The sequence below is a fragment of the Jaculus jaculus genome, chromosome 18, assembly GCF_020740685.1.
Source record: "Jaculus jaculus isolate mJacJac1 chromosome 18, mJacJac1.mat.Y.cur, whole genome shotgun sequence".
Taxonomy (NCBI): domain Eukaryota; kingdom Metazoa; phylum Chordata; class Mammalia; order Rodentia; family Dipodidae; genus Jaculus; species Jaculus jaculus.
The window spans coordinates 4,014,440-4,030,667 of NC_059119.1; the positions used below are offsets into that span (position 1 = coordinate 4,014,440).

General features: G+C 43.0%; 1 protein-coding gene across 10 annotated transcripts in view; it reads right to left on the reverse strand.

Moving 5' to 3' along the window:
- The window catches only part of Ank3 (ankyrin 3), a 312,648-nt gene that overhangs the window by 38,512 nt on the left and 257,908 nt on the right, over positions 1-16,228 (reverse strand). For 7 of the 10 annotated variants that reach the window (XM_045137122.1, XM_045137124.1, XM_045137125.1 and 4 more), the window contains 7 exons: positions 12,284-12,495; positions 10,084-10,291; positions 7,912-8,008; positions 7,262-7,490; positions 6,354-6,479; positions 5,439-5,561; positions 3,896-3,977 (listed from right to left, as the gene is read on the reverse strand). In XM_045137122.1, coding sequence (XP_044993057.1) covers positions 3,896-3,977; positions 5,439-5,561; positions 6,354-6,479; positions 7,262-7,490; positions 7,912-8,008; positions 10,084-10,291; positions 12,284-12,495 — 1,077 coding nt within the window. Of the gene's footprint in view, positions 1-3,895; positions 3,978-4,995; positions 5,023-5,438; positions 5,562-6,353; positions 6,480-7,261; positions 7,491-7,911; positions 8,009-10,083; positions 10,292-12,283; positions 12,496-16,228 lie in introns of all 10 variants that reach the window. The other 3 variants (XM_045137121.1, XM_045137120.1, XM_045137119.1) reach the window with 1 other exon arrangement.

A 16,228-nucleotide genomic window follows, 5' to 3' on the forward strand; every position in this document is an offset into this window, starting at 1 on the left:
AATTAAGAGACAGGCAACTGATGTGCAAACTGTGAGGCCACTGGATTTGAAATCTGTATTGTCCATGCACAACTCGGTTACGCTTCACACCCATAAAAAGCCAATAAGAGCAAGAATTTTTGAGTCAGAATTGGAAACCAAAATCTTAAACAAAACAAACAAAAAAAAAAAAAAAGAAAAAGAAAAGGAATGTTTGCATTTCTCTCTTCCATGCAGTATATTCCTTTTGATGGGAGGGGAGAAAACACAGTATGAAATAATTTTTAAAATGCATGTGTACACACACACAGGGAAAATAAACAGAAAATATGGCTCATGGTTACCCTAAGCAAGCAAAGCAACTCAAAACATTTCATCATGCGCAATATATCATGGCGAATAAGCTGGTGAGAACAATTTGCAATATTAAGCATAGTATTTAACCTTTAAAAATACTTTCTCAAGAACATTTGGGAAGAAGAGTACACTTTTTCCATGAGATGTGAAGTCTTGGTACCTTTTGAGATTTTAGAAAAGTATTTAAAATACAGTGTATTATAAAATATGTTGACAACAAAATAAATCTATTTCTTTATTACAGATTAAAAGCACATAGTTTGTCTCATATTTTTCATCTCCTCTACTTTTAATTCTCAAAAGGTATCACAGGGAAAATTCCAAATAGGACAAACATATTTTAATGATCCTCTAGTTACTGACTGGGATATGGTTCAAGTATAAGTGTAATTTTTGGTTCACCAAATGCAAAATACCAATTCTCATGCTTTTTTAGAATATTTATGGGATTCATGGGTACCCCAAAGCCTAGAGCAGTCACAAGATGGATCTCCATCTAGGAAGATGGATATCCCAACATTCTTATAGCAATGGGGCCAGAAAGACACAAATGAGGTATGTACACCCTACTTCCACAGCTCTGTTAGGTAAAGCAAACTGGCCAGAGAGATGTGGAATGCCTGCACGGGCTAAAGTTCAGTGTATGAGTTGGGAATAGCCCCAACTCCAAGGAAGCATGGTTAGGAATAAGAGTGCAACCAGAAAACGTCATGAAACTCTGCCTTGTATTCGATGCTCTTCCTCATGTCACGCCTGGCCACTGCCGATGGTCCAGTCCTCAGATTAACATCTATTCTCACACGGGTCAAGACCTTCCTTGCACTTAAAGTCAAATGTTCAGAAAATGTCCTTCCTGGGCTTACATACTACCGAGAACAGAACCACGAAAGAACACACGGTCACAACCCCTCCCAGCCCAAATCCTTGACTTTCTGTTGCTTTGCACTTGGGACTTGCCACACTCACTGCCAGTGCATGTGGGGCTGTTTGGGCTCAGTGTATGTTTCAAGAGATTTTTTTTTAATAACTCTCAGAACCAAACTGGCAAAATGTCTCTCCTTTACTTCTGAAGCCTGTCTCCCTTATAAGAAGTTCTTTGAACCACATCTGTGGTTTTATATTGGTCAAGGAACAAACAAATAAGCATGGGTTCGACCTGAGAGGCTTTAAGGACACACATTCTGCGACACCTCTTGTCATCAAGGAGATGCTAGATGGCAGATAACCAATTTCACCAGAATTTATCCCTAACCCTTGGTGGCAGGGAAGGACAGGGTGACAAGAAGAAAGTAGCATTTACTTAGAGTCCTGACACCTTCAGTAACTGTGATGCCTCCTTAGTTTTCTTTGGTGCTTTTTTATCCTTTCTATTCCCCCGGTCACCACGCTGTTGTAAAACACACAGAAAGACCCCTTTCCTTCTCCCAAAAGAAACACAAGCACATCTGACACCAAGAACATTTTTTGTGAGCAGAACCTCACTCAGCCCACACTGGGGAAGCAACATGTGAGGGACAGAATCCCAGGAGATCTGCCCATTGCATAAATGCCTCTGACAAGTAGCCAGTTCAACAAGCCTATCCAATACAACTACTCAGTAAAGGTCTCTAGGGAAAGGATTCCAAAGTCACACCAGCCTAGCTCTACCTAAAAGCCTTCCAGCCACGTGCACGCCCACTCCCCTGGCTGTTGTGTATGTAGCACAGTAGGCGTTACTTTATTTCTGGACATTTCTGTGAGAGGAGAAAACACAGATCTGAAGGGATGTTCATGAGTGTGTCAGTCTATGGCTTGGATTCTCCCCTTTGCCATGTCTTGTATCTGTATATGAAAACTTTATTGGTCGTCACAGTGGGACTCAAATGAACTATGCTAGGACCACCTGAGCCAAGTAGTGGAGCAATTCCTGCTACCTATGCCAAAGGCACGCTGGGTGGCAAAAATAAGAATTCAGAAAAGGAGCCGGGCATGGTGCCACTTGTGAGGCAGAGGTAGGAGAATCATGGTGAGTTCGGGGACACCTTGAGACTACATAGTGAGTTTTCGGTCAGCCTGGCCTAGAGTGACACCCTACCTTGAAAAATCAAAAATGAAAAGAATTCACAATAGGTGTGGGAAACTTCTAATCACCCACGATGCTAAGTATGAACCAATAGGAAGCAGCTAGGAATGGATGACTAGTGAAAAAGTTTTGAGTCTGTGTGTATGTGTGTGCACGCACACATGCGATATAGGGTCAGAGGTTGACATTAGGTTTATTAAGTGCTCTCCACCTTATTTTTTAAGATGAAATCTCACAGTAAACTTGGAATTCATTGATTCAGCTAGCCAGCAAGCCAGGGGTTCTCCTGTCTCCCAGTGATGGGATTACAGACACAAACCGCCACTAAGGTCTTCATGCTTGCACAGTGTGGTAGTTTGAACGTGAAATGTCCCCAGTCCCTGGCTGGTGGCAACTTGGAAGGTGAGGCCTTGCTGGAGGAGGAGTGTTGCAGGCCAGGCCTTCCTTGCCTGACTGAGCTCACGCTTGCCGCTGCCTCCCAGCTGCTGTGGCGGGATGCGATGCCCAGCCTCTGCTCTGCTGTGCCGTGATGAAAGCTCCCCTTGAGACTGGAAACCAAACAAACCCCTTCCTCCCATAAACTGCTTCTGGTCAGTGTTTTGTCCCAGCAACAACAAGGTAGCACATTTTTTTTTTCCTCCTCACTGAGTCATCTCCCTAGCCTTGAAAAATTATTTTTAAAATAACTCTTCCAAATTAAGGCTCTTAACTGGTCACAGTAGCAAGACTCTACACTAACCAAACACAGCTCTGCCTCCTGCACTCTGTTCTGTCCCCTTGGGGGTGTGAGTTCTCTCCAGGACTATGGTGGACACCAGATATGAACACCACAAGGATGAGGTAAGGAAAGGGAAGCGGCAGAGAAAGACAGAGTAAACATGACCAAAAGAGTGTATATCTGCCTTGCGGGCCAGCTCACAGAAAACCACGACCTCCACAGAAAAGGGCTCCCCCAGCTTAGCCTCCAAACAGAGATTTTCACTGGGGGCCGAGCGAGACCGTGGGGGAGAAGGTAGAGGTGCGGCTCGGAGGGCAAGAACACAGCACGCGCAGGAGCAGGACGGGGGAAGGGACGGCACTGGAAGGCGCCTGCGGCGACCTTGCTTTAAAAAGAAAGCCGTGATGACAGCCAGGTGACCACGCAGTTCTTTGTCCCGACCCAGACAGGAGTAAGTCTTTTCTCTACTGTGCACAGATTTCAAACAATGCTGACACTTATCTCCTAGCACATTAATAGTCATTAAGGTAAAATCAAAGTTTTGAAAGAAAATATAGTTTTGTCAATAATAAAATTAGTTACTGGCTTTAAAGAAAACAACTTTTTGTAGCAATGAGCTGGGGCTGTTTATATTTTGTATCTTCAACCATGTGTAGGAGGTTAATTTCATAATGATCTTTTTCTTGTTTCCCAAATGACACCAAAATTTAGTTTGTATAGAAAAAATGTCTCTTCTTATCAAAATCAACACAGATTAGTAAACGTGTTAGGAAACTCACTCATTCCAGGCTCAGTCAGGTAGCTGTAACGCTTACGTAAAGCTAAGGAGGCAAAACTCTGCCGTCTGTCAGCTTTCTCAGCCTGAAAAAGAAAAGGAAAGACGGTTTCCAACCTCCCCGGCGTTCCCACAGCGTCGAAGCGTCTTGTAAGATGGCGTGCTGATACCTGTTCATCCTGTTTTCCTTCTTATGTGCATTTTCTTCTTGAAAATAATTGATTTTCTACTAGGACGCAGTCGCCACCTGCCCCACATCTCGACAACACACCCCACAGCTTAGCAAACTTAAGAGTACCAACACAGACTACAGAGAACTACAAACGAGAGACGACATGGCAGACTTCAGCTGTGGGCAGTCGGTTTCCTCAAATTCATTCACACCAGGAGCACAGACACCACAAAGTACACTCGCCATGGAGTACGTCCACGGGGGAAAGGCACGCACATAAACTGTTAGCCTGCTTACTTACTCCCAGGGTTACTGTTAATAGGCATAAAGTATATATATAGGGAGATTAAAAAGAGGCCAATGGCTTTGCTAGCAGTCATATTAAGGCTGCTACTACTAACATCAGCTTTTAAATTCCAATTAGCACACACAAATACTTAGCTTAAGAAAAATTCCTTCAAAGTGTAACTGAGCAACCACACTCTTAAAAAAATGGCCAAAGTAAACTTTTTAAAGCTAAAATAGAAGAACATATTTATATTACACGAACATAAGTTGACTTATTCAATAAATTCCCTAGTCTACATTTAAAAGTTGTAACACAGCAGGTAGTAAGTCAGTACTAATATACACATGAAACAAAAATAATGGGAGTGTGCACATGCCAATCTGATACACATAAAGATGCTTAAATGACCTCAGTTTGGCTTTTAACATCACAAGGTGAAATATACGTGCATGTTCATAGGTCCATATGGACAGACACTAAATCAGTTTTAAGGAAAAAAAATGTATCTTTACCTCACGTAGGCTAAGATCTACAAAAATCTAAGTCATGCGTTTCCCCCACGTCATCTTTCTTCAACCTTTTGCATACACATCCAACAACTATTCTACCTCAGAGAGAATAAAAGCGGAAGTGTTCATATTACCTCATCATCTTGGTCTGACTCTGTCTCCTTTTGGTCCCAAGATGCATTGCAGAGACAAGGAATATTATGATGGACAGCAGGGAAAAGAATATCAGGATATGAAAAGGACTGAGTAGGGAGCACAAAGATGCAAGCTGGTTTAGAAAGCAAATCAAAAGAAGCCAACAACAAAAAAGGTATCAAAAACTGTACATCCACGGCAGGTTAACGTGTGACATCATTTGGAAGCATAAAGGTCTACAAACTACCGACGAGGACTCCATCATACGGACTGTACGACCTGAACAGCACAGCCACAACACTTTCTCTGTACAAGGAGACTAAGAAAACCTGACTTTCAAGAGCTTGGACCACGTTACAAAGCATTCCTTAGTTACGAACCAAGGGCCCACGCCTCGAAGACCGGGGAAAGAAAGAGACAAGAAACCAGTCTTAAAAGATACCTTTTTGTGTGCCGGCAGCGTGATGTTCAAGTTGCAGACGGCTGTCTGAGGCAGCCCTTTGGTTGTCTTTGGTTCTTTCAGAAAAGACAGGCGGCCACAGGGCTCCTGGCTGGTGTCTCTGATCTGGAAGAATAGTGGGAGTTGGCAGTCACAGAAAGGGACAGAGTCCTGTCTGGGCTTAGGGAGGTGGGAAAAGGAAAGGGATGGTGACAGTTCTTGGTGAGACACACAAGCCCAGTTCCTAGCGTAAACAACAGGACTGCTGCCTATGTGTTTTATCTGGCAATGCATTCTGGACTGTATGCAATTTTGTTCTGCCTAACAATTACTTTTCGTCAAAGCCACAGATTTAAAAAAAAAAATGTTTGATTTATTTGTTTGCAAGCAGAGAGAGAGAACTCCTGATGTACGTGCCACTTTGTGCAACTGGCTCTATGTGGATGCTGGGGAATCAGACCTAGGCTGTTAGGCTTTGCAGGCAATATCTTAACTGCTGAGCCATCTCTCCAGCCCCAAAGCCAGCGTTTCGAAAACAGCAGGTAACAATAACAGAACAAGTGTCGTGCTGTCTCCAGTTCTTCAGGGAGGAGGGAGGAAGGTTTCCTAAATGGTCTCTAGCTCCAACAGCAATGGAAATCAAAGCTAACCCGATGTGGCATGTTTTACTCTAGGTTGTTTTAAAAACATTTAAAGTTAAACCACTAATACAGTTTTTAAATGTGAGGAATTACTAATTATGAAGTTTTATTAGCTTAAAAACTCATCATCATGGAATTAGATTAACAACCTACTCTTGTTCTTATGATTTGGGTTTGGTGGGATAGTTCAGATTAAATAAGTGATTTAAAACATTTTATTCTCTAAGATTTTTCTCTTTCTTTTTAATACACAGAGCCTCTGGTAAGGGTGATTTACCTTGATGGAAAATGGCAGTCTATTTTCTTTGAAAGCATAAAAGTTAAAAACAAGCTGCTGTCCTCCTTTGGTAAGTGGAGCCAGATTTCCGTAACAATCAACATAAATAGGTTTTCCTTCCAGAACCTTCCAGAGTAAAAGAAATACATAATTGAATATTATCTCGAGTCAGAAGAACTTTAAACCACATAGCACTCACGGACTGACATGTATATCCCGTACATTGGTCTCTGTTGGACAGAATGACTTCCATGGTGGTGTTTGCCATGAACAAAAAGATTGTGTGCTTCCGGTTCAGTGGTGACAAGAGACTGTTACATGGACATGCGTTACACAGGGCTATATGTGTCTCCTCAGACAATTTTATTTTTATTTATTTGACAGAGAAGGAGAGAGAGAGAGAGTGGCCTCTAGCCATTGTAAATGAATTCCAGACATGTGTGCCCCCTTGTGCATCTGGGTGATGTGGGTCCTGGGGAATTGAATCAGGATCCTTTGCCTTTGCAGGCAAATACCTTAACCACTAAGCCATCCCTCCAGTCCTCCTCGGACAATTTTAAACATGCCTGAGAGAGTGCCTGACATCACTTACTCATGTAGCCCAAGACTCTTGGAGTTTGATAAAGGGAAATTACAGTTAGCATGTGGGGATGGTGACCCTGAAAATGAGGAAAATCAAATAGCCAAAGGAAAACAGAGACCATCTTAGACTCATCAGGACTATGGTAAACTTAGAGACACAGAATTATTTGAGAAGGAATCTGTATCAAAGTTCTACAATAACCCCCTCTTCCCCCAGCCAAATTATGTACTTGGTATTTCTATTTGTGGTGTGTGCCAGCAAGACCCCCAAAGAATGCTGGCATCCAGGAGTACACTGGATGAACTCGTCTTCTGTGACCCAGTACCTCAATGTCTTTGCTTCTGGCCACTTCCTCGAAGTTCTCCTGCTGCTCTAACGTCTTGTCCACCTTGTCGTCCGTCATGCAGAAGCATCGCAGGGAGGACTCGACAGGATCGTTCACCTTGGCAAAGACCACGAACTTGGCCATATATGGAACACATATTAATTCTCTGTACAGCTGTGAGGCTAACCCCACAGTCTCCAAAACCTGATGGCAGTCTGCAAGCCAGAATCTGAGGAAAATGGAAACAGAGCAGAAGTGTGAAGATGAGGGGATTTAAAAGCTGCTGCTTACAACACAGTAGCCTCATAGCTTAAGGCAACCCACAGCATGTTTAGTGTGTTGACAGACCTGGGTTTGATCCCAACATCAAAACAATAATAATAAAATTAAAATAAAAAACAGAGTATATAATGGAATCCAGACCAAGTATTATTAACATACCCATTTAACCAGAAAAGATTTTGCTCCTTATCAAACACAGACCTTTTAAGAAAAAATTATTTGATAATTGTGCTCAGAAAATGTTAAGGATCTTCTTTCTCTCCTCCTCTCCCATGCAGAAAATTATATTGAGCACAACTTTTGTTCTTACTTCTCAAAATGTAATAAAACTAACTCCTCGGTTCCTCTTGGAGTCTTTATTTCCATACCTGGCTGAGACATTGGTTGTGAAAGAGACGCAATCCTTTATGAACGTCAGAGGCGTCGTTCCTGTGATGTCTTCCCATTGAGCGGGCGAGGTGCCCCCTGAGAAGAGCAGAGATGCGATTTCATCCTGGGGCTACCCCCCGCACATTCCCTGCCCATCGCCTCCCTGCCCGGCTGCTGGCTGGTGGGCTGCGGCACGTCCGGTTCTGCTGCGGGTGAGGCAGCTTTATACGTTCCTTCTGCGCTTTCACCTGCTTGCTGGGATCTCCTTGAATTTGTGTTGTTGGTGTTACTGACTTAGGGTCTCACTCTAGCCCAGGCTGGCCTTGAACTCAATGCAATCTTCCTACCTCTGCCTCCCAAGTGCTGGGATTAAAGGTGGGCACTGCCACGCCCAGCTTCCTTGAAATTTTATTAAAACAAACAAACAAACAAACAAACAAACAAACAAAAAACCTACCTACAAAGTAACATTGGATGATTTAAATTTGGGACAGGTTCTAAGTATATTTTATCAGTGCCATTTGCCACTGCAATAACTTTGTAATTTGAGAGAAGTGCTTACAAAAAGGGTGGATGGAAGACTATGCAGTTGGCTCAGTGGGTCAAGCGCTCGCCTCACAAGCCTGAGGACCTGAGTTTGGATCCCCAGTACTACGGAAGGCAGATATGGGAAGATCCCTAAGACTTGCTGGCTAGTGAGTCTAGCCAACGTGGTGAACTCCAGGTTCAGTGTGAGACGCAGTCTGAAAAAAAGATATAGTAACAGAAAGCCACTGAAGAAGACATCTGGTGTTGACCTCTGGCCTCCACATGCACATACACACCTAAATACATGTGTACCCAGGGACACAAATAGGTGCACAGAAAAAAAACTACTGAGGAAGTTGATGAAATAGCTCATTTTTACCTCTCTGAAATATTATTTTTCCAAGATAAAAGAAGGAATTGGTCATTAAAATTAGACCTCAAAAAAAGATTAAGCAAGGGGCTGGAGAGATGGCTTAGCAGTTAAGCACTTGCCTGTGAAGCCTAAGGACCCTGGTTCCAGGCTCAATTCCCCAGGACCCACGTTAGCCACGTTAGCATGTGCACAAGAGGGCACATGCATCTGGAGTTCATTCGCAGTGGCTGGAGGCTCTGTTGTGCCCATTCTTTCTCCCTCTCTCTCTCTCTCTCTCTCTCTGCCTCTTTCTCTGTCACTTTCAAATAAATAAACATAAATCAAAAAATTTAAAAAAAGATTAAGCAAAATCTATCTTAATAATCTTGGACTTGATAACCAAAGGATGAAATGAGGTCTAGATTCTAGTTATTAAAACAGAATGCGTTCTCCTAACACCCATAGATGTACTTTAGTGGATTTTTTTTTGGGGGGGGGGGGCTTGGGTTTCAAGGTAGGGTCTCACTTTAGTCCAGGCTGATCTGAAATTCACTATGTATTCTCAGGGTGGCCTTGAGCTCATGGAGATCTTCCTACCCCTGCCTCCCAAGTGCTGGGATTAAAGGTGTACGCCACCACACCTGGCTTACCTTAGTGGCTAGCAAGGGTGAGCAGAGTAGGCGAAACTAGCCATAAACTCAGCACTTGCCATTAACTGCCACAGAGGATCTATAGTTTCCCAAAGTGCACCCCATTCCCCAGCAGTCCAAAGGACTACTTCTGCATGGGTCCCCAAGAAATGACTAAACGTTCATGCTGATTCAATAACTCCTCCATCATCCTAAAAGGGCTCCATTACTAATGTTTAACTTAATAACCAGAGAATTGGGATTTTAAATGTCAGATCACCACTTAATTTTTTTTTTCTGATTTATTTTTTAGAGAGAGAGTGAGTGAGTGAGAATGAACACGCCAGGACCTTTAGCCACTGTAAACGAACTCCAGACACATGTACCACCATGTGCATCTGGCTTACCTGGGACCTGGAGAATGGAACCTGGGTCCTTAGGCTTTGCAGGCAAGTGCCTTAACTGCTCTGGCATGTCTCCAGCCTCGGGCAGACCACCACTTACTTATGGAAATTATTCCAGGGATGAGGGAGATGAGGTGAAGACAGGTCTAAGTCCTTACTTTCTACTCTTACAGTGCTGACACTGGTAATCAAAGGCCTTATGTCCCTGTACAGAACCACTGCAAAGCGACAGGAAGCACCTGGGTGGCTTAACCAGACCTGTGATGCTGCACAGGAGGCGCAGGTTGGGCGTGGTGTCCCCCTGGTACCCGTTGGGTACACCTTCTCCCGAGGGTGGAGGCAGGGGGATGGTCATGGTGATGGGCTTGTGGAATTTCCTTCGTCGGGGTTCTACAGTGACAATCGGGCTAAATGTTGCTTTGTTTCCAAGAACCTTTTTCACAATTTCATCCGGAACAGGCTGAGCCTGAAAACAAAGGATTAACTTATTTTATTATTTTTAATTTTTAAGAATATTATGAAAGAGAATGAATGAATGAATATGGGCATCCCAGGGCCTCCTGCCACTGCAAACGAACTCCAGATACCTGCACCACTTTGTGCATCTGGCTTTACGTGGGTACTGAGGTATCAAACCCAGGCTGGCAAGGTTTGTTAGCAAGCACCTTCAACCGTGAACCATCTCTTCAGCTGTAGAAGGGACTTTAAATAAAAGTGGACTTCTCCTGCCCAAATCAGAAAGCTGAGTTTTCAAGTGAGAAATGAATAAAAATCAAAAGACTGTGACAACAAAAACCCAGGTCTGTCTTGATTCTTTCTCAGCACCACGAGGGCATGAAAAGCAAAAGAATCTAACATGGAGACAAAGACAGGCCATCTTGTTTCCTCAAGAGTCTAGATAAAACAGGTTTGCCCAGGGACTGACTTCAACATAGAATGTCCCCACAGGCTCGTGTGTTCGACACTTAGTCCCCAGCCTGTGGTGCTATTTGGGAAAGTTGTGGAGCCTTTAGGAGGTGGGCAGAACTAGAGAGGAAGTGGGCCACTGAGAGCCGCCTGGAGGATTTCTTTTTTAGCTTGACCCCATTTGCAGTTCTTTCTCTGCTTTCTAATGGGGATACAATATGATCTGCTATAAGCCATCTTCGCCCTGCCATGCCCTGACGCACTCCACTCTGGAACCGTATGCCAAAATAAACTCTTTCCTTACGTACTTGCTGCTGGTCAGGTGTTCGTTCACAGCATGAGAAAATAACCGATACAGAGAAAGAACAAACCTCAAACCAGAGACACTTACTTATTCTAATCCCTGTCAAGAAAACAAATACTGATTACTCCAGTAGACTCCCACCCCAGGCAGGACCGTCCATGGCACTTCACAAAGTCAGCTTGTACCCAGGTTAAAAAGGAACAAGAAGGCATTCAACATTCAAACATTTTGAAATCTAGTCTACTGAATCTAACTTATTTCAGTTAGTATGTTTTCTCTCTGGTATAATAAGTCAACATGGAGGGAAGTGATGGGAATGTCACCGATGTGGAAGTAGTCTCCAGCACCAACTGTTTATCCAAGGTCTTCCTGGTTTGTCGTGTTCAACTTCTCAGAAACCTGGTAACTCTCCAGACATGAGAGCCCAGCCTCACACAAGGACAAGGGCATATTCTCAGTTAAGCTATTAATTACTATACTAACAACACAATTATTCTTTTATTATTAATTTTTTATGATGTTAGGTTTGTTTTCCTTAGCCAATAAGAAAAAAAAAAAGAATTAAGGACTAAATTAACTGAATAAGTATAAAAAAGATCATTCTTGCCAAAATTTCCAGCCAGCCTTCCAAATCAAAACAAGTTCTGGGCTGCAGCAATGGCTTAGTGGTTAAGGTGCTTTCCCATAAAGCCTAAGGAACCATGTTTGACTTTCCAGATCCCACATAAGCTGGTTACACATGCGTACAAGGTAGCACACGTGTCTAGAGTTCGATTGCAATGGCTGGAGACCCTGGTGAGACAATTTTCTCTCTCTCATTAAAAAAAAAAAAGAAAAAAATTCCAACTGGTTTGGAGGAAATCCAGCATTTATGATGTATTTAAATCCAACCCAAACCCAAACACTTGCAAGTTTCAGTATAACTGGATTCTTGTAATGTGACATTTTATAGGCCATGTTTGAGTACACAATTCCACATACAGAGGCCAAAAGCTTATGGCTGGAACAGCTATCTTTCAAAAGAAACCAACTGAGACTTTAAACACTCAATATAAAATGCATCCTTATTTAACCAATTAATAACTTGGCAATTAATGCTTTTCATCCAAAAGAGGTTCATGATTGCCCCAAATGGTCTAACGAGCAATATCGTATATAAGGATAAGTGGCATTTCCAGAGTAAGACATGCTTTCCACATTATCCCAGGAAAACAGAACTGGGGGCAAACAGTCCTCTGCGACCAGTACCTGTAGACCCACTCGGATTCTTTTGGTGAGAGCCCCCTCTGGGAACGATGCCTGCACGAGGGGCACAGTGGTGCTGCTGAGAATTCCACCCTCAGGTCCAATCTGGTTGCTTTCCTGCTTAATCCGGGAAACCACTGCGAAATACTGGGGGAAGTCCTTAGTAATAATCCTGCAGATGCGTTTTGTCCCCAACTCTTCCGGGCTGTCAAGTTCTGTAAGACACATAAACGAAAAGCTGTGAGACGATGCATTTCGAAGTGCCTTGGCACAAACTAGCAAGTAATTTTCATTGTTTATTTGACCTGACATTCAAAAACATGAAATCCAAACATACTAATGGGGCTCTGTGAGAAATTTCTACTCCTGAATGTATGGTGTCATGTGTAAGTACGGTTAAGGCTCTCATTATTATTCTTTCACCTGCCCGTCTGTGTATTTTCACAAAAGAGAGCCGTAGAAGAAACATTCAAGTATGTTAACACAAATGGATGCCTGCAGAGGGATGAGAAATATATCTGGAATGTGGAGGTGAGGAGAGCCCAGAAATGAGTTACCTGAGTTTATGTAACTGTGGCTGGTTTCCATGGTAACAAAGTGAAGGGAAAAAATTCCCAAAGTTCAAGGGATGGGAGATTGGCTTTTTACTATTCATATGAGCTTCTCTTCATATGTCTGTCCCTTAAAGATAATATTTCTGCTGCCTCTGTCAGATATATGGGGCTGAGGTCACAGCACAGTCCAAATAAAAGATGGTAGGATGGCAAACTGGATGATAATAGTTGGATCAATAACATCTTGTTTTAGTGATCAACATCTAAATTCCCAGACAGGAGGAGCAAATCAATCTGTAGGGCTCAACTCAGATTAAAAGCAGAATTTCAAAGCCAGTCACAGTGGTGCATGGCTCGGATCCCAGCACTCTGGAGGCAGAGGTAAGAGACTCACTGAGTTCAAGGCCAGCCTGGGGCTAAAGAGTGAGCTCTAAGTCAGCCTGGGTTAGAGTGAGACCCTACCTTAATGAAAAACAAAAATTCACTGGAATTGTAGGGGTTGGGGCAATGGCTCATTGGATAAGCACTTGTCATACAAGCCTTAGTACTTCAGATTTGAGCCCCGGCCCACATTCTTAGGGTTAGAAACCACGGCAGGGTCTGTGACCACAGCTCAACAGCGGTGACGTGGAAGGAGGGAGACAGTTTTCTGGAAGCTTGAGAACTTACTCAAGAAAGTTGTCCTCTAACCTTTACAAAGGTGCTGTGGCATGCATGTGCACACACACACTGCCATTTGATGTTTTCTGCCTCCTACATCTCCTTCCTCTCTGCAAACCTCACAGAAGGAAAACCCAAACCACCTGGGATAACTCTGTATTCTCCTCCATGACTGCAGGTTCAAGACACTCATTCTTTTTAAAATTTTTAATTTTTTTGTTGTTTTTCAGGGCAGGGTCTCACTATCGTGCAGGCTGATCTGCAATTCACTACGTGGTCTCAGGCTGGCCTTGAACTCAGAGCCATCCTCCTACCTCTGCTTCTTGAGCATTGGGATTAAAGGTGGGCACCTCCACACCCGGCTAGACACACATTTTTTACACACGATTCTCCACATTTATGCTTCCAAGAAAGTATTATTGTACATCTGCTTGTTTTCCCATTTGTGTAGAAAAAAAAATCATACTGTTTTCAGGTAAATGACCAGATTATGTTATTCTTCCATCTGTCATTCAAACCAGTAGGAGCAATATCACCCTTTCTTCAGAACAGGGCCCTACACAGGACCTTGAAGCTAAACCCCATATGAATAACCTGGCACACGCACCCAGAATCCGAGGGCTTAGACCTGTGGCATTGGATGCGCTGGCCTGTGCCATCCTCCCACCCTGCAGGTGGCTGTGGCTGACTTCTGGACTCAGACCTGCTTCTCTGCCAACTGTCTCATGGCCAATGGCCCGGCTTGGACGGACCTGTCCACTAATGTCTTATAACATCTCGTTGCTGGCAAGTCTGTATAACAGGCCCACATCAAACACAGCGTTATTAACTAACATGCATTTTCTTTGATCCATGTTTAATTTCCCAAGTAGCTGGTCCTGGGACAGTTTCCTTGTCTTCTGCCATAGCAGAGTTTGCAAGGCCTTGACTTAAAAATGCCAGCATATAGATATAGGCTGGAAACATACCAGTAGCTGGTCAAAAGTTGCTTTCAGTATTTTAAATTTTATTTATTTGTTGGTACTTCAATCACAATCTTGATTTGTTAAACTTCATTTATTTTTCCTTTGAAATTTTTCCAAAACTGTTATTACTGTACATTTCCAACAGATGGCGCTATTAACAGCCTAACTCGCAGTACTTCACCTTTGAATGCTCAGAGCCTCTGCAATGAATTGACACTTTCAAGGTTTGTCTCATGGTTAACAGAGAAATTTTTTTGGACCAACTAACCAATTTTTATGTGATAAGTCTGTTTCTAAGATGTTGTTGATAGTTAAATCTGGAAAATTTATTTTGCATTATAAAACGGGTCTCAACTCTCTTTCCTACTTACAATCAAACAATAATTTAACTATTAAACCAAAACCTGCTATCTTAAAAACATCATTTTCTCTCAGAAGCAATGAGAAGTGAGAAAGTATTTTTATAGCTTTACTCCAGCAATCCTGATTTCCAATAAGGTAACTGGGATCTAAAAGTGATGGTGTATACTGTTTCAATGATTTTTATTTTAGAACCTAATGCATAGGTAAGACAAAAATCTACATACACATTGTCTAGAGCACGAGTACTAAAATAATAACAACAACAATGATAGTAATAGTAATGAAGAGACTGGTGAAATTAAGATGTTTTATTTAGCTCCGTTAAAACAATGTGCAACCCATGTTGAAATTATTAATGATACATGTATATGTGCACCGGGCAGAGAGCAATGTTTGTGCCACATGTGACACCTCGCACACCACATGTCACTTTGTGTTAGCCCATGTTTACTTCTCGGCAGCCACAAGCAGCTACTGGCTACTGGAGGGGCAGTGGCCAAGTTTCTCCAGGGCTTTGATTCTTACGTTAAGGATCCTTCTAAGGAATAATGTTCTTGGGCCTGACTTAACTACAGCTACAAAACAGCTCTGGGATTGGGTTTTAAACAAGTGCAATTCAACTCTGAGTTCTATTAAAGTAAGGTTGTTCATAAAACTGGCAGAGTGGTTCAGTCTGCTTCGCTCTTTGGCAACTGGGGGAGAGGAATGTTTGTGTTCTGACTTGCAGGTCTTTCCTCTGCAAAGGCACAGGTGAGATTTCTGCTGGCAAAGCAAAGAGCTGCATCTGCCTTGTGAAACCTCAGTGGTAAGGCAGGATGCTTCACGCCACTCCAGCCTTGGACCTCATCCGAGCTTCGCAGGACACCTGCTGCATTCCAAAACCCCAAGGCTCATGTCCTTGCTCTACTTAACAGTGACAGAAATAGGTCTCAGTTCCACTCTCTTCCATAGCTAGTTTTACGTATGTGCATGTGGTGCTCACACACATGCTCTAGCCTTTTTTTGCATGCCTACGTGTGTGTGGGGGCACATATGTGCGTGCGTGTTTGTGTGTGTGTGTATGTGTGTGTTTGGAGGCCATAGGTTGATGATGTTGGATGTCTTCCTCAGTAGTCCTCTACCTTACTATTATTATTATTTTTAAAATTTATTTGAGAGAGAGAGAGAGAATAGGCACACTAGGGCCTCCAGCCACTGCAAACAACTCCAGACGCATGCACCACTTTGTGCATCTGGCTTATGTGGGTCCTGGGGAATTGAACCTGTATCCTTTGGCTTTGTGGGCAAGCACCTTAGCTGCTAAGCCATCCCTCCATCCCTCCACATTATTCTTTGAGTCTGAGTCTCTCACTGAGCCTGACTCATTAGCCAACAAGCTAATGAAAGCCTCATGTCAGCAGTCCAGT